Source organism: Polyodon spathula, chromosome 10 (assembly GCF_017654505.1).
Source record: "Polyodon spathula isolate WHYD16114869_AA chromosome 10, ASM1765450v1, whole genome shotgun sequence".
NCBI classification, from domain to species: Eukaryota; Metazoa; Chordata; class Actinopteri; order Acipenseriformes; family Polyodontidae; genus Polyodon; species Polyodon spathula.
Genome location: NC_054543.1, coordinates 47,312,025 through 47,331,438, shown reverse-complemented (window position 1 = coordinate 47,331,438; position 19,414 = coordinate 47,312,025). Strand labels below are relative to the sequence as shown.

The 19,414-nt window shown below is 41.8% G+C and overlaps 1 protein-coding gene across 12 annotated transcripts in view; it reads right to left on the bottom strand.

Annotated features, from left to right (window-relative positions):
• The window catches only part of LOC121322459 (unconventional myosin-Ib), a 64,999-nt gene that overhangs the window by 26,378 nt on the left and 19,207 nt on the right, over nucleotides 1–19,414 (bottom strand). For all 12 annotated transcript variants that reach the window (XM_041262485.1, XM_041262484.1, XM_041262482.1 and 9 more), the window contains 4 exons: nucleotides 7,766–7,860; nucleotides 4,994–5,098; nucleotides 3,822–3,868; nucleotides 3,041–3,104 (listed from right to left, as the gene is read on the bottom strand). In XM_041262485.1, the coding sequence (XP_041118419.1) occupies nucleotides 3,041–3,104; nucleotides 3,822–3,868; nucleotides 4,994–5,098; nucleotides 7,766–7,860 (311 nt within the window). The remainder of the gene's footprint in view (nucleotides 1–3,040; nucleotides 3,105–3,821; nucleotides 3,869–4,993; nucleotides 5,099–7,765; nucleotides 7,861–19,414) is intronic.

Sequence of the window (19,414 nt, the reverse complement as noted above, 5' to 3'; positions counted from 1 at the left end):
TCAATACTGCAGAGCACTGCAACAGGTGGGCAGCACTCCTGCTTTAGCAGCTAAAGGGTCAGTTAAACAAGTCCTTCACAAGGCGTTCACTTGCTGTTCAGACTGCAGAAACACAAGAAGCCTTCAAAACGGGCATGCTGAAGCTTATTTATTAGACTTTGTTTGTACAAGATCATTTCATTGCACATTGAGAACTGCTATTTGACAGTTTCCTCATGGAGACCACCCTACAGACAGAACTAATATGTTTCAAATTGTTATCCCTCATAACATTTTCCTTTCCCCATGTTTATAACGATGCACTTACAGTAAGCCATGTTATCTTTTAACCACGCTTTACCATAACTAGTAGTGATTTGGCTGCTTTACCTCCTTTGCTGGGTGTTTGCATAGTTGCCGCAGTTTAGTGTTTATATATTAATGGGCTGACATCATGGTATTTTCAATAGTATTACTAGGGGCAAATGGTGTGCCGAGAAGGAGAACGCAATTCTTTCTAGTGTTGGTATGAAGAAAAAATGGTCAACCAGTAACACATATTTCTATGTTAGTTATAAACTTGTTGCAACCTAATTTGAACCAAGTGCTTCCAGAACGAGTTCCCTGCCTGGATTCTCAGGGACACAACTCTCACATGCAACACAAGGGAAGCTGCGTCTGGCGACTGTACCAACCAAACCTTCACCACTGCAACCAGCAGAGGTGTTGGCGCTACACGGCTAGAAGTTTCTGTGGCATTTCCTGGCTCCTAAACTCTGCAGTCAGCATTCATTCTCATGAGCCTCTCTCTGCAGCTCTACGACAGTGGCACGATTACTGCATGTGTGCATCACTGCCCAAAAACAAGTGTGTATGTTAGCAAGCTTCTACCCCTGCTCCTGCCAAATAACTTTACAGCTAGAGACCGAAGCACTTTATTTGCATTCACCAAGTACAAAGCAAGTCACGATTCCCCTGTGCAAGCATTTCTTTGAATAGTTAAGATACCACTGAATGAGATCCTGATCTGTATGGATACTGGTTGACTCTTGCTGGTGACAAAACCATGAAGATCTATCAAATGTACAAACAAACAAACAAAGCCAGGGAAGGCTTTCAAGAGACCCCGAGCCTGCAATGAATTGGCCAAAACCGACACCTGTTTCTACTTTAAGAAACTGGCAGCCTTGAACGTCAATTTTACGCCACTAAGAATAATGTGAATCGGTCTACTGGCCCTCCACTGCCACGCCTAGATTCCTGTAACCTTGACAGCAAGCAGATTTACTCAGAAACCTCTGTAGACAAAACAGAAGGAACAAAACCAAGGCAGAGGTGGGGGAGGGGTGGAGTCTAGGAGGGAAGGGGCTGCTTTGCCTGATTGACCCTTTGAAGGTCACTTGACAAACAAAACAAGCTCCAGCGCAATCAAGCATGACTAAATCCTTTGCACAGATGTGGGATGCCCCAGTGGGCGAGTGGTGCTCCGGTTAAACTCTCTTGGGGAAACCAAGCATTCTTCTACAGAGATTCACTCCGGCTCAGATTACTCGGACCTGGATCAACACCACCCAGTGTCAGGACTACACTTGCAATCACCCACTGTATTCACTTCCCTAACGTATCTTTGACTGTTTCTCATATCTCAGGAATGCCCATCAGGCAGCTATACATCAGTGTTGAAGCCCTGAAAGGTGTACTCTACATACAGGGAGACAGACATCATAGATTGCCGCTGCGACAGGCATCCGGAGCAAGGATAACACTTTCTGTACTGCTGTTTGAAAAAGGTTTCCAAACCCATAGCATGCTGTAAAGGGATGGACTCGCATTACAAAGCAGTGTGATCCATTTCTGTAAATGACAAACCCCAATAAATCCTGAAAGCCTTTTCTATCCCATGTCGCCGCTTGAAGGCTGCTGTTGAAACTGAAGGTAAAAAACCTTCAGCAGACAACCAGGAAAGAGGACTTGTTGCATAGTTTTTTTTTCAATGCTCTGAGAAGTCCTCCCCTTTTGAGGGAGTCTGTACAGTACGTATGCACAGTGCTTCCTAGTGAATACGTTTGACCATCAGCACATGTGCATTGGACTGTATAATCAACCCCATTCCACAGGCCTGGGAGGATAAATTAAATGAACTCATGTAATGAGGTATTTGATTAGACAAACACATGACTCAATAGAACAAATTATTAAGTTACGTATATTTCCCCTCAGCAAATGGCATTGGGAGCATGTAAATGCCTCTGGTGGAAAGCACTGAAGAATAAAGTGCTCCAGTAATTTCTTATAGAACAGATAAGACACATGCTGAAGCATCCCTACAGGTATGTCTCCAAATGCCTCTGGATCACATTGTACTGAACTGCATGCAGGCTGCTGCAAATCCCACATTTCACAGTCCCAGCACACCCCACCATACTGCCCCAGGTGTTCTCCACAACAACACTCCGTACTGGGGAGACAGCCCGCAGTTTCACACTCCTCACCTACTCATTTATTTATGTAAAGAGTTTCATAGATCAAGCCAATTGTGAAAGCCAGATTTTGTTCTTGCAGAGTCCTTGAGAGAAGAGGCTAGAAAAACAGTTCAGCTGTTAAGCGGTTCACAAAGGAAATAGAAGTTTTCCCCAATTAAGGGTACAAAGTTTGCAGATTAGCCGGCCTGCATGTATAACACAGGGTATAGACCCAGTAAAACTACCGGTGAAATATTGAGCTCTTTACTGTGCTTTAACTAACTGTTTTAAGGAATGTTTTAAAGGATTGTCATTTGAATTAAAATAAAAGTTCTGTGAGCACAGGGACAGTGCATGATTAGAACGACGCAGCACAGGGACAGTGCATGATTAGAACGACGCAGCACAGGGACAGTGCATGATTAGAACGACGCAGCACAGGGACAGTGCATGATTAGAACGACGCAGCACAGGGACAGTGCATGATTAGAACGACGCAGCACAGGGACAGTGCATGATTAGAACTACACAGCACTTTTAGGTCTATCACAAGTCCATGTCGTCAATAAAAACCAAGCAAAAAAAATCCAGCTACTCACAGTTGCTGATAACTCCGCCCAGCGGGTCTCCTTTGAAATCAAATTCAATATCCATGTATTTTCCCTGCAAAACAAAAGCAAAAATACAATCCAGCTGTGCATTTATTTTATACATCATCTTTACAATCTGCCCGACAGTGCACAGTATAGGGCAGCCTGTAAATACAGTCAAGACTGGCCGTGTTTGAAACCACAGCTTTACCAAGCAGACCAAAACGATACAGCTGGGGGAACACAAAACCACTTTTTCAGGAACAGTGGCTTGAAACCTGGTTCCAGGAGACCTAGTTTGAGGCAACTTTGCTGTATCAAACCCCAAGTCTACCCTGATGTGCCGTGCAAAACAACATAGAAAAGAAGTGGAATGGGGAAGCATTCTGGGATGGTACACGGATAGCACGATCGTACGTTTCTTGTGAATCTTGCTTCATGGTACAGTACCTTTTGGTTCCTAACTTTTAATCTGCTTGATAGTTTTCTTTCAGTTCCTTCAGAAACAGTCGGAACAGACCAGCTTTAATAATAATGTGGTTGCTCATAGGTTATTGGATGGAAAACTACCAACAAGTATTTTGCAATTGCTGCTGATTTTATTGCTATGAATGCTTCTCCCTAGCAACCATTTCCATGGTAACACAGTAAATGATCACTTGTGCCAAGGGAAAAAAGTTTTACTGTTGCAATTTCACAAAGTAGTGCCTACTCTGTATAAATATCTTTTAAACAAAAGTTAAACTGCTGCCTATTAAAATCAACAAGAGGAAGAGGGTGAGGTACTTACAAAGCGAGACGAGTTGTCGTTCCTCACGGTCTTCGCGTTTCCAAAAGCTAAAAGCGGGGGAGAGAACGTGGAATCAGGTACAGTAACTCACTGTAACCGAACAGACATTTTCCATAAAGAAAACGGAAGGACCAGATTATACTATATCACTGAAAAATGCTGGGGGGAGGGGCGGGGGTGGGTGGGTAGACCCAAGGTAGACCCATGAACTGAAGGGAGATATCTGAGTGAATTCTTTCACGATTGCAATCAGGAGCACATTCAGAGTGAACGCTGGCTCAGAATTACATTCACTTGGCTCCAGATAAGAGGACGACACAGCTCTGTCTGCATTACCTGTGCAGGTACAGACAGGTCTCACATCCGATTGGACGCTTAATGGCTGCACAGTATGGTGGAGTTCAGAATCAAACTCAAAACAAATCAAACAATAATAAAAAGGCTGCTTCACATGTCTACTGACTATTTCACAGACATGCAACAAGAAAAGTGTGGTTTTCATTATACTGTGTAGCTGAGCCAGTCACTTCACTGCTCTAAAACGGCACACGTCAGCTTGCTAAATGCCTTTTGAACTACCCTATAGAAGACTAACTGTAACATTATTGTAAAACCCTTTAGCACTGTCGCTCCACTCTAATGTCATGCAAGTGGTGTGTTCCTGGTGGTTTTCTGTGAAGGCACTGAAAAAAAGACTACGCAGAATATACAGCCTATATAGTACATGCCGCTAGACTGTCTAATCCATGCCAGTACTTGTCATGGGTAGCTGAAAACAAAAAACAAACCCAGAGAATGTGGATAATGAGAGTTCTAGGGAGCACGTCAGAGTCCCCAGCTAACTGCAGGAAGTGAGCAGGCATTCAGAGAGCGTCTAACCCACAGCTCATTACAATCACATTGAATCTGTTACAGATGTGAGAAGAACGTGGCTCTCCTTGCTGATAATCAGAGTAATGGCAGCAGAGCAACACGGGAGAAGCAGGCACTCCATGCATCTGCACCAAAAAAAAAAAAAATGTGCAGATATTTAGATCATTCAGACCAACTGAACCGAGCACATATTTCTAGGGGAGTGGCATTTGATGAAATTCTGCAGAGTTTAATATTTAGCTGCGATTTTTTTTGTGTTTATGCAGCTCATCCGACAAGAGACACAGGGCTGCACTTACCCTCAAGCACCGGGTTTGACTGGAGGAGCTGCTCCTTGACTTGGTTCACCTCTGCTCCCTTCCCACACACTGCAGCAACATAGGACATGACCAGCTTACTCGCCTCTGCGAACACAGAACACACAACTCCATATGAGACACAGCTGATACATTCAGAAGCTGTTCTGTGTGTACAAGAACCCACGTAGTGTTCATTGAGGAGACTATGGAGACGAATTACCAGGGCAGACAGCAAGTTCCATTCCACATGTCACTTCCCAAATAACTGTGGCCAAAAAAGTAGGGTGCCGTTCCAAATCCAAAAGTAAAACAAAGCTGATTATAACATGGAGTTATATAACACAGTACTGCCCTCAACTATTCTCCCCAAGTGGGAGATTGATTCTCATTGGATGTATTAACACTGGGATGGAAACATCAAGGTTCCTAGTCCTTAGCTCATCATCGGAGACCAATCAAGCACTGCTGGATCAGGTAGAACATTTGGCAGTCGATACATTTGCTTTTATGGTTTGTCTCCTACAGTAGTTTGGCTTTGTTCATGGACCTTGAGAGACAGAGGGAAAGTGCTCCATGAGGCCTTGCAATTCCTCCAAAGTATTGTTTTTGATAATAGGGCTGGCAATAGGAGCTACTGAGGCAGCAAATTACTGCCCACAAAAGAGAGAGAGAGAGAGAGAGAATGATGTACTGTTTTAAACAAGTTATTTACTAAACTGAAAAGTTTGTCCTACATAGTTCTTTCAAAGGAAGTCAAAATGAAAGCATGTGTTGGTCCATGCAACATTTCATTTGATTGTAATCATGCATTTGATAAATTCCTAACTTTTGATCCAACGCTTAATAAATCTAATTTTAGTAAACTGAACATTTGCTTCCAGGCTTTCATTTTGAAATGCCTTTTCAAACAAAAAAGCAGTGGCTTTATTTCAGTCCTAGCTGTGAATATGCACATTACTATTGTGTGTGAACGGATTTGGGTTTACTCTCAGTGTAATTTCACTAATCAACAGCTCTTACACTCTCAGGACAACATGGTTTTCAGGGACCTCACTCAAAACATGGGGATCCTTATACCTTGATCATGCCTGTCCATCTGCCACACTATACTGGGTAAACATGATAAGTGGCATACATTTTTGTGTGTAGAATTTTTTTTTTAAGTGCATATCCTGAGCCAAATTTCTAAAGGACTTTACTCCAAAAAGCAACTTGCTCGGTTTTACACACACACAAAATGACACGCACATGTTTCCATAGGCCTTAATTAGCACTAATCTTGGATGACAGTATCTAATGTTATGTAGTAAGCAAGTCCAAGAGTGGTGCTCCTATAATTGGGGTCTGTGCTAAACAGAGGCACACTTTTGAGTCCTTAAATTAACCTTACAAGTTATTTGTGACTTGTTTTATATCATTAATAGTCTCATTTTACCTTAAACAACAACAGACCTTTGAAAACACACACACCCCTTGTTAACTGAATAAAGCCTGTCAATCAGAAATCCCTCTGTAACTGTAAAAGCCAATAATTTCCAGGGATAAGCAAAACAAACAGAAAACTAACAATCCCTGCATCTTTCAACTCAGAATAAGTTTGAGAGAAAGGCAGCCAAACCAAACTATAATAATAATAATAATGCTACATGTGTGCTTCAGCTCTGCACACGTGACCCTCGTCTACACCCAAGAAGCTCTGCCAAAGTCAAAACCCATTCCCAGTGGTTGCATTTACTGTGTGAATGTGTGTGTGTGTGTTTTCAGCATCACCCAAGGAACAATGCCATAGATTAGCAATCAAATGCAATTTTGTCATTGATTTTGTGGGGGAAGAAAACATTGAAAAGGATTGGCACTGGGTTACAAATCTGCTCCAGAGATCAGATAACCAATGAGGACGACCTGAGCTTCAGACAAACAAACAAATAAATAAATAATAATATCTTGTAGGGATCCTGTTACCACATGAGGTAGTTAAGACATGGCTGGAAAGAGCCTTGGTAAAGTTTCAAGATTTTTGCGTCATAGTCTTTCAGTATCTTGTTGTAGCGATACTAAAACCAAGTTCCAACGCAGTTTAAAATCATAACAGAACTACATGTAAAAGTAGAACCCATACAAATCCTGCTGATGCAGGAATGCCCTGTTATTTATTGTACTGCACCATGCATCACATATTAATGATACAGTGTTGCTTCTGATAAGGGGAGTTATTACTGCAAACAAGTTTCAGGCTTTCCTCATGTGTTCAATGCAATACTTTGCTTCAAAACTGATAATAAAATACAACAAAGACTACTTTGACTGCTGCAGTGTGATACACAAGCAGGTCAGTCAGGTTTACCTGTGAGAGCGCTGCAGTGTGATACACAAGCAGGTCAGTCTGTTACCTGTGACAGTGCTGCAGTGTGATACACAAGCAGGTCAGTCAGTGTTACCTGTGAGAGCGCTGCAGTGTGATACACAAGCAGGTCAGTCAGTGCTACCTGTGAGAGTGCTGCAGTGTGATACACAAGCAGGTCAGTCAGTGCTACCTGTGAGAGTGCTGCAGTGTGATACACAAGCAGGTCAGTCAGTGTTACCTGTGAGAGCGCTGCAGTGTGATACACAAGCAGGTCAGTCTGTTACCTGTGACAGTGCTGCAGTGTGATACACAAGCAGGTCAGTCAGTGTTACCTGTGAGAGCGCTGCAGTGTGATACACAAGCAGGTCAGTCAGTGCTACCTGTGAGAGTGCTGCAGTGTGATACACAAGCAGGTCAGTCAGTGTTACCTGTCTTCCCGGCCCCACTCTCCCCTGTGATGAGGATACACTGGTCCTTGTCCTGGTCCCGTAAGGATCGGTAGGCTTCATCTGCCAAGGCATAACTGCAAAACAGCAAAAGCAAGACCTGGTTATGAAAGAGTGAAGAGTTCACTTCCAGCTTTCATCTTTGGCATGAAAAGTATTATTCATTTATTTAGGATTGGATGTGTTATTTTTTTAAACACTCCTTTTAAAGAGAATAACTCAACTGAATAACGTCTTCAGAAACTGGGACTCATCTAGAAGAGATGGATCTCAATAACACAACATCGCCTAGATATCCGGGGGAGACAACCTTCTATTCCCTGTATCTTTAAAAGCTAAAGCAGCTCAACTGCCCGGTGCACGGGAGCCCTGGGTTTGTGGTTTTGGGTTAGCCATGTGAGAAGAGTGAACCACAGAGCTGTGTGACCCCACTCCTGTGGCAAGCCTCACATGGAGTCAGCTCTTCAACATTACCTACAGTCAGCAGTGGTGTGAAGAGCCAGCTCACTGTCAAAAAGAAGCTGTGCACGGAGATAACGCTGCAGGATTGTATTTCACAAGTGAAAGCAGCTTTTACAAAGAGCTCATAAAAATGATCACGGATATCTTCCCTGGGCTATAAATATTTACACAGGGATAAGTCAAAAGGAGATGGGACATCAAACGCTGGCGAGGCTAAACTGTGAGAGCATTGAGAATCAGCCAAGAAGCTTAAACAGCAACTGGTTCTGTATAAAAGGACTGTCCGTCGTAGCGTTACCATGCTGTTTATTTTCTATGCAGTTCACAGCCTTCTTATTCCGGGATCAGAAGCAAGCCGTGTGTTCTTGCTCATTGCTTATTTCAGTGCAAATTCAGCCACCATATCCACTAAACATTTTAAAGCTTTTTAAAGTCCGTTTTGATTTACTGAATCACGTTTGTTCATTAAATCTTGTTCTACCGGTTTAGAGAGGGACAGAAACCTATTCTAAGCACTGTCTAACCGAAGACAACGTTTCTAGCCACACACCGTGTACAACCATCCCTCTTTCTGAACCAAAAAGACAACGTCTCTAGCCACACACCGTGTACAACCATCCCTCTTTCTGAACCGAAAAGACAACGTTTCTAGCCACACACCGTGTACAATCATCCCCTCTTTTTGAACCGAAAAGGAGCTGCTGTGAGTTTGTTACATCATCCTTGACTTTGCTAAGCAGTCAGGAGATAAGCTTTGATCAACCACGTTTAAAACAAAAACATACATTTACTAAAATGAGTTACAGTAAACAATGTCACAAAAACACCACAAGACACAACAGGTAGTCCTTCTGGTAAACACAAAAAGTGCAGGTTGTCGTCCCACTAATAAACACTGTGCAGTACGCGGCTCCAGATCATTGAAACAGGGTTTAATTACACCCAAGACTCACCATGAGTGTGGGGCTCTGTGTAAACAAGGCACTGTGTGACTGTTCTACCTGGGTCTGAACAGACTTCACAAATCAAACAGAAGCACAGTCACCCCACACTCAGGATTCAGTATTGAGAGAATATGTTCACACAAGTCTATTACAGTACATATAATGGAAATTATATATTTCCACGTGTACAGGTTCACATTACTTCATGTAAAATCACTGAGGGCACGTACAGTACACACAGTAGTTACTGCAGATAACGCTGTTGCAAACTAGTTATTGCCTATAATCTATAGTATATAAATACTTCCAGAAAAATGTACTTTTGTTATAAAATGCATTCAAATAGTTAATATTGTAATTGCTTTGTAATTTATTTTTCTTCAGTAGAATAATCTTGTACAAAAACAAATCATAGATGAATAATCTATCTAGTGACACCTAACTACTCTGTAGCCCTTAGAGATCTTTGTCTTTAACTCCACTCAAAACAGCAGACCAGGCACCCATCCCCAGTCTTTGATTTCCCCTATATCATTCAGTATTATGTACAGTATTTCTATACAAGTCACCGACTCTAATTAATTAGTTTTAGCAGTAGTGCCCTTTTTCAAAGATACTTGGCATGGAAAGAGTTAACACATTAAACAAACTGGAATGAAAACTATGTCATGCCATTTTGAATACAATGCAAATTCTTTCATAAAGGATGTGGCACATTAATATTCCAGCATAACTGTGTATCCCATTGTAAGCAACACTAAAATGACTGTAGGATAGCATGGCTTAACTTTACTGGTCATAAACAAATGCCTATACCGCAGCCTGTCAGCAAACAAGCAGATCTGTGCTGCGTGCAAAGCACCAATCGTCTCTTGAGGTCTCTGCAGAGCAGCGTATAAGGATGGAGTTGTCTGTCTATATGCTCGTGTTTCCTGTGGCTTGCTTCAGGTAGATGCTCTGCTCTTTCTGTTTCTGGGAGTGTCTCAGTAGAGAAGGACTGTTGGCTGATAAATGCACAGCAACCATGCACGGGTGAATGACAGTTCTGCAGGATTGGCAGTGGAGCACTCGCAAGTCAATGTGAACCCAATTAGAGTGGTAGGTGCTCCAAGGCCACAATTCTAACCACGAGCAGTCTCGAAAATAGAAGCGTCCAATCTCAAACCGGGCCGGCAGTACCTCTTGTCTGGGCACACCCTGTCTAAAAACAGCTCTCTGCTTAGTAGTGTTGTCATGCTTTTACAACATTACAGAAATTAAACCCTTAGCTATTAAGCAAAGCTCTGCACTTTTCTAACCCACACTTCCCGACTTGGAAAGAGATTTTGGGCAGGGCAGGGTTGATTTTTTTTCAAGTAATTATCAAGTAATCTCTCTGAGCCTCAACTAATAACAGATATTGGATAGATCAGCGAATGTTATTTTCTGTGCAGGAAGTCAGATTTGTAAATGTATGGGATCTCCAGAAACCAGCACACATCTAAACAGCAGCATGCTTTATAACGACCATTTATAAAGCTCTGCTTCCCACTCTGCATAGGGAAGGGCACTTTATAAACAAGGGCTCTATTTTAAAAAGCTTCCAGGGCGTGCATTTGAAATAGCAAACACACTACACTGTACACAGAGAGCAAGAGCCGCTCTGCTTACATCCCTGTACGCTCTCTCACAAGCACTGCCGGCTTTAAATAAATCAAGAGAGCCTGTTCCTAGGAAAACAGTACAACTGGGGATGGGGAGTTTGTTACCAGATAACTTCACTCCGACTACTTGCTCACTAAATAGTATCCCTGAATAAAGAAGTGTCTCCACTGCACTAGAGTGAAGTCTACCGACTGTCTGGCTAGAGCACACAGACTTGGAGGAAATTCCCCACTATGATCTGCCATGTTACTACAATTCAAGAAAACAGGAGAGGAGGCCCCCAGGCCCTGCTGCTGCTGCCAAACACACACACACACACACTAACCAGTACTGCCACAGATTGGGGGGGGGGTGCCACCCCCCCCCCAGTCAGATGGTGTACGTCCTTACCATCCACCAACACACACAAACACACACACACACCACACACGTACTGCTACAGATTGCGGGGGGGCGTCATGTCATTCTGGATCCACACACACACACACACCACACACACACACACACACTAACCAGTACTGCTACAGATTGCGGGGGGGCGGGGTCATTCTAGATCATGCAGGAATGGATCCACACACACACACTAACCAGTACTGCTACAGATTGGCACTAGGAATCCCTCAAACCATATCCAAGAGAATTTGAAAAAAAAAAAAAAAAAAAAAAAAAACACGTTCCTATTTTAATAGATAATTAAGGGCAATCGGAGATCATTTACCAGATTTCGGAGGGTTGTAGTTTAAGATCATAATCTCTTGGTTAAAATTGGATATGGTCTTGAAAAATAATTTAGCAATTGTTATATTGTTGCTTTTGACTAAATGAGCTATTGTGAACTAAATTAAACACTCAATTTAATTCAGTAAAAATATTTAAAAATACAAATTTAATCAAGATTAAAAAGTAAAGGAAACAATTATAAAAAATTAAAACACACACCTGACTGGACTTGAGCTTGGCACTTATTTTACAGCGGGTTAGTTTCTGAGCCCTGCTTCATGCACAGTATCTGTATGACTACTTTAAAAGGATGGATGGGAATGGATTAAAAGCATGACTCTCTTAGCCACGCGTCACTCAGGTTATTTGGTTTCCAATTCTTGTTTCCAAGACTAGTTGAAATGTCATTCAACATAAATTGTGGTTATGAACTTAGCTGGGCTTAAACTTTTTAATAAGTTTCAATGATGTGTTGACAAACAGAAACATGAACTGGAAACCTGAATGACACATGGGTAAAAGAATACCATTTTATAAAGCTCTTTTCATTCTATCCTTAAGATGTAACTGTTGGTCCGTGCCCCTAAAGCAGAGCTGCCTTGCCCATGGTGAGTGCACTGGGGTACGGAGACTACCATGTATACAAGGTGATCTCCACAGTCTACAGTGTTTTACAGCAATCTTCTCTGTAACCTCATACTCATCACAGCTTTGAGGCAACGCTACTCAATTGAAACTGCAATTAAAAACTTGCATAACATTCAAAGCAGCTTTCTTATCTAAACAGCAGTGTACTTTCTAAAATCCTGCTATGGGACGGCATGGTTTTCAATGCATCGATTCAATCGTGTCAGTACATGAAGTGACATGGTGCAACATCTCGTTTATAGTTTTATAGTCGGTGGCTTACATAATCCCCAGTTAAAACATCAATATAGTAATTTACAACAACAAAAAAAGTTAATAAGTACAGAAGAAAAGTTTTGAGGATGAGAAAAGGGCATTCAGCCAATCCCCTGTTAGTACACCAGTCTCCCCAACTGGGGCATCTAATTTAAAAGCACTTCTGTGTTCCCAGTGTTTTAGATTCTACTATGTCACCTGGTAGACTCTTCCATGCATTTATAACTCTGTGTAAAAGGGTTTCCTACCTTCTGTTCCATAAAATAAGCAGCACATCTCAGGCATGCTAATGGCTCAGGGAACAGTTTGAAGCAGGATATTATTTGGGATCATAAAGAGTGGCTTGCATTCTAAACAGGAAAATAGCAATCCAAGGTGAACAAGACTGAGGTTCAGCAGCGTCTCTACTGTAGTTACACTTTAGACCACGGGACTCAGTTAGCAAAGGCTCAAAGTATGAAGCAGACAAACAGTTCAGAACTCCCTGGTCTCAGGTTCATGTGAGATTTCACAAGGAGAGGCGAGGGCAACCTGCTGCCGTGGCTGCCAGAGCAGCTCTCCAAATGGAACACGGGCTCTGGTCTTCATTCCAGAATTCCTGACACTCCGGTATGATAAATAAAGAACACAAATAAATAAAATGCATAATTAAATATAGGCAAAGTGAAATCAGACTGAAGGCAGAGTTTTAAAAAAGTGTTTTAGAAAGTTCCCTTCAAATACTTTTTGGGTAACTAGTACATATATTTTGTAGCCATTTTATTCCAAATCAGAGTTGAAGATAACAACTAGGCGCTTTGCCCTTGGGTTTTAGATTATTTGCTTTACATTTTTTTTTTAATCTACTATTTCAATGCTGTTCAGCAGACTGAATCACCGGCTGCAGAGAGGGGGGTTCCTACAGGAAGCAGAACAGTGCAGGCTAGTTTGTTTAAATTTGCTGAGAGGCACTGGAAAGACAATCCCAGCTGCCAGTGTTCCTTCACAGGGCACGGTTCACATTATCATGCCTCTGATGGAATCAAAACCATGCTGTTTAACAGAGGGCGACAGCAGGTTACAATATCCCTGTATGTCACTATTCCACTTTTCAGATCAACAGTACGAAGGTCACTCTTGAAAATCAGGATGTGCTGCAGTAAGAATACCTCTGTTAAGACATGGGAACAAGACTGAAAGGTTAAAATATGCACAAGAACACAGACTTTAGACTATGGAACAATAGTCAAACGTGCTTTGGACTTAGATGGACAACGACACCTATTCCTTCTGCCAGTTCTGCTGTCAATTCAACGCTTGTCTTCTTTCTATTCCTTAAGGATATTATCTTCAAATATTGCTCATCCTTGTTAGACAGCTTTTTTAGGTGTCTCTGTACTTGTTGATTATGCTTCGGATACCACACCTTGAAAATCAAGTGATGAGAGCCATTTCGCTCAAGGTTGCACTCAATAGTAGAAAATACTACTTTGAGTAAATTGTTGATGCTTCTAATGATCAGAGTAGAAAAATGCAACATGGCTAATACTTCTGCACAACAGAGTCTCTCTCTCTCTCTCTCTCTCTCTCTCGGCCAGCTCAGAATATTAACACATCATAAATTAACCTTTTCTACCCAGATATCCTGCTTCCTGGAAATTTAAATTCACAGGGGGGGATGCTCTTACAAAACCTCCAGACACTGGAGACTGTGCCCTCCCACCCCAAAGTGAATTTAAAATCACAGGGGATGCAGACATCCTCTTACGAAACCTCCAGACACTGGAGACTGTGCCCTCCCACCCCAAAGTGAATTTAAAATCACAGGGGATGCAGACATCCTCTTACAAAACCTCCAGACACTGGAGACTGTGCCCTCCCACCCCAAAGTGAATTTAAAATCACAGGGGATGCAGACATCCTCTTACGAAACCTCCAGACACTGGAGACTGTGCCCTCCCACCCCAAAGTGAATTTAAAATCACAGGGGATGCAGACATCCTCTTACGAAACCTCCAGACACTGGAGACTGTGCTCTCCCGCCCCAAAGTGAATTTAAAATCACAGGGGATGCAGACATCCTCTTACGAAACCTCCAGACACTGGAGACTGTGCCCTCCCTCCCCAAAGTGAATTTAAAATCACAGGGGATGCAGACATCCTCTTACGAAACCTCCAGACACTGGAGACTGTGCCCTCCCTCCCCAAAGTGAATTTAAAATCACAGGGGATGCAGACATCCTCTTACGAAACCTCCAGACACTGGAGACTGTGCCCTCCCGCCCCAAAGTGAATTTAAAATCACAGGGGATGCAGACATCCTCTTACGAAACCTCCAGACACTGGAGACTGTGCTCTCCCGCCCCAAAGTGAATTTAAAATCACAGGGGATACAGACATCCTCTTACGAAACCTCCAGACACTGGAGACTGTGCCCTCCCTCCCCAAAGTGAATTTAAAATCACAGGGGATGCAGACATCCTCTTACGAAACCTCCAGACACTGGAGACTGTGCTGCAGTTTCCCAGAGCTCAGCATGTTCCTTCTACAGCGAGGAGTCTCGACCAATCCGCCCTCAAACACTGAACTACTTGACATGTATTTACAAGAATGTTATCCACAGCCCGACCTCGACATCACTTGTACCAGACAACAAAAACATTATTTGGCTTCTTTGTACAAGCTAACAACAATAGCATAGAACATTAATGTAAAAATCAATGGATATATTTAGAAATGAAGGGATATTACAGTTAGGAGGGATTTAACCAACCACAGTTTGCCAATACTGTGTGCACTAATGGCATATTCTTTTGGTTTCACACAACTTTCTTCTATCAAGATGATCTGAAACACAATGCATTGCCTTTACATAGTTTGCTGATAGATATATTATTGTCTGTAAAGAAGCGCCTGTCCCCCAGATCTCACTGTTGTGTCTCATCTTCTCTCAAGCACACCACTAGCAGCCTCTCCCATATTACTGTATAAAATGTGTGGATTTTAAAAAGTTTTATGCAGATTAACATCATTCACAGTGTCAATGGCTCAACCGGAATTCTAAAAAGGTAAAAATTATAAGTAACAAAGTCAGGTGGACAAACGTTTCAGCGAGTGCCCTGTTCAGTGTACCATGCAATTTAGAATGGCATTTCTCACTACCCACTGGAGCCTCGAAATGCTTGCGTCGCCCTGTCCCCACAGAACAATCTTTGATGTTCTGCTCTTTTTCAGCAGCCTGTCAGTCACTCTGTAACCTGAACTGCCGCCAGACAGAGACAGACTGCACCAGATAGGAGAAGCAGAATAAACCAGCGTGGAGGTGAGATCTACAAGGGTCTTCAAATTACACTACCCCATTCCCAGAGGTGTTTTTTAAACTGTATCTTCTGGCTGAATCCAAAACGAGGGACAATGATTTTTTGGGGGGGTGAATTTGACAGTTGCATAATAGTCATCACTGCCAAAAAATAAATGAATAAATACAACTAAAATAAACCTCTGTTGAAAGGAGTCAATTAATTTTGATAGAGGGATTACCCTTTTCTGAGATGTCATGAGCAAGAATCTCACCATCACTGCCTACAGCTCACACAGAATGGGCTGAGCCAAGTCCCTGTGAACACACTACAATGTCATGGAGTTATCCTGCTTCCCTTTCTGCTATTGCTATTTGCACACTGTAAACATGGCTATGTTTTTAAATGCTTGCAAAATATTTACACAGGCATTTTAACTGTTTCACATGTTTAGCAGCCAAAGCAATTGGTCATTTTGAGCAGTGTTGTTAATGACTGTAGCTGCGTGGTCTGTGTAGAACAGAATCCATCAGTTATCACTGAATTCTGCTCTTTCTTCTAGTCAATTATCTTTCATTAAGACAGCTATTCTCAAAGATAAAAGGCTTCTGAATTTACAGCTTAATCACCCGGGGGTGCAAATATGAATATGTAACTATACAGAAAAAATTAATATTAACCAAACTACTAAGAAAGAAAAAAGCTTTAACCGTTACTGCAAATTACTTGCGCCAGTCTATGACCAAAGTCAGCTGATAAGAGTACGTTTATTACAGCTTCTACACTGACTGGCACAGCTTTATTTACTTGTGTCACTTGCACAGATCTGGTTCAGCTGTTCATCACCCACAGTCTGCATGGTGTAGATGGACTGACTGGGACGTGGGCCAACAACTATGAGCCTTCACTTCTATGTCAAAACATTCTGTGCGAGTCAGTGCTGACAAAGATGATTTAGTTAAGTGTTAATTCGCACTCTAACTAGCTTCTTCCCCGTTCAATTTATTACATCAATTTACAATAGAGTGTGGGGGGACTGAAGAAGTCAATTAAAGAGGCAGCTGAAGTCACTAAACGCACTTCCACCTAGAGGTAAGAAAAGCTGCCTGAAAATACCATCAGCATGAGCAGTCATAACTGTGGCAGCTTTCATCTGGTCTGGCTACAGTTTAAATTGGACTTGCCTCTGGAACCGGTAATGCATCAGCAAAAACACCAACACGCTGCGATTGGTTAAAAGGTTAAGCGAGGACATTCGAATGGGAAAGGCAATACATGTGTAACACATTTGGCATTCCTCTACCAAGTTGGGGGGGTAGGAGAAAGACAGCAACTGCTCGAGTCTCGTTAAATTGAAAAATAAAAGCAATGAGTTCTGAACTTTATCAAAAATCACCAACAAAAACTACTGACCTCAACCCCCCCCCATACAGTTCAGTCTACCTTCAGGCAACTGCCACCGCTCTCCCCTTGTCCCTTGTTTTAGTTGTCTGATTTCACAACAGAAAGAGCCAGGCTTTCAGCACAGTGCTGCTAGTTATGACACTGCCTCAGTACTTTTATTTCTGTGTCTGGCAACGTCAACACAGCCAGCCACCAATTGCCCCAGGCACATCATCAAGCGCTGGCATCGACTGAACTGGACTGCGGGGGTGCTCAACAACACGAGGTCTAGCTAGCTAGCGGGCTATCAAGCAAGCTGAAAGAATGACATCATGACAAACAAGTCGTGTCCCGTCCAGTCCCTATTAACATTATGAGCTCATTAGTTAACTGCCCTGAACTGCCTGCTGGAATCAAATCAGTATGTCTCAAGGCACTTCAAAACAAGAAAATATATCATTATAAGCCTGGTCGAACAAAAAAGGCGTCAGTCTAATTTTAACAAAAGGGATTGTGGGAATACTTCTGATGTTTCTGGGAAGAGAGTTCCAAAGTTCAGGAGCGAGACATCAAAAGGAGCATGCACCAAAAGCAACTGTCCGGAAAGAAGCCACGCAAAGCAGGGAGGCATCAACAGAATGGGAGTTCAGTGATTTCGCATCCTATCTCATGTCAAGACTCTAGCAGTTAAGAGCATAAGCTTGGCTATAATAATTTTTGAAGCACAGCAAAAACAGCATTGCAGAAACCAAACCCCGATGAAACAAAAGCATGGATTAAAGATTCTGCAGCAGCTGTGCAAGTATGCATGATCACGAGCACTACTTCTAAGATGAAAGAATTAATTTTTGCAGACAGATCAAACATGCGTGTCAAAGTGCAATTCTGGATCAAAAAGTAATACCCAGATTCCTCAGAGGACTTCAAATCGAGACAATACTGCCCCAAGTTACAATATAGTGGCAGCAGAATCTTAAAGATTTTTTTAGACCCGAAACACACAGCCTCCGTTCTGTTAACATTTAATTGTAAAAAGCTATGACTCGTCCAGTTCTGGATATCAGACAGACACTCTAAAGCACTGAGACGGCTCCAGATAATTGAGATTTAACAAAAATGTACAGGTGGATATTGTCAGCATACGTGGATATACTATAAGCATACATACATATGTATGTCAATATATATATATTATATATATATATATATATATATATATATATATATATATATATATATATATATATATATATATATGATAGTATATATAAAAATATATCTGCATCAGTTCCCCCAGTGGTAGCATATAGTACAGATCAAAAAATAAATAAATCGGGCCCTATGACAGATTCCTAGGGTACTCCAGAGGTCAACTTAGCAATATGGGATGAACAACCCCCAACAGAAACACAATGGCCACGACCTGAAAGACAGGACCGGAACCAGTTTAAAACAGCACCAGTAACAAATGCATCTCACTCCAATCAATTTAACAGAATCTGATGGTCCACTTTGTCAAACGCTGAGGACAAATCCAGCAAAATCCATAAGGAACAGGAGCATGCCTCAAAGTTCAATAAAAGATCATTTAAAAGACATGAACAAGAGCTTTCTCAGTGCTTTGAAATGGTCTGAAACCTGACCTGACCTGACTTGCAGCTAGATGTGCCTGCAGCTGGGAGACAACCATCCGTTCCAAGACCTTTGACAAAAAAGGCAAATTTGATATAGGGAGGTGATTAGAGAGAACACTGATGGTACATTGTTGAAGTCAGTTTCAATGTAACCTCCTTGTTATTTACGAATGATTTACAAGGAGAAAAAAATATATACAAAATGTAATTATATGGCAAGTATCAAATAAAAACAGTAATTACAGGGATTCAAAACAACCCTCTTATAAAATATAGAGCAACACAGCCTGAAAGCACTGAAAACACCCTGATGCGAAACAACTAAATATACTGGAACTAAAATTAAACACAAAAGATAAAAAAAGTAAAATAAACAATACAATAACAAGAATTATACAGGGCTGGGGTCAATTCCACTTTCCTTTTCAACAATTCTAACACATCATTGATCAAAACTGCAACTGGCAGCATTCTGTTATAACGCACTTCTCAGTGGCAAATTACATCAATTTAAATCAGTTAGTCCAGTAAAATGGCTTTAAATGTAGCATACAGGGGTCGTCAGAGTGGTCATCGTCTTGGAGAATGGGTCGGCATTTCTGGTACTGTTCTAAATTGGTTCAAATCATATTTAAAATCGAATTGACAATATTTTCTTGCCTT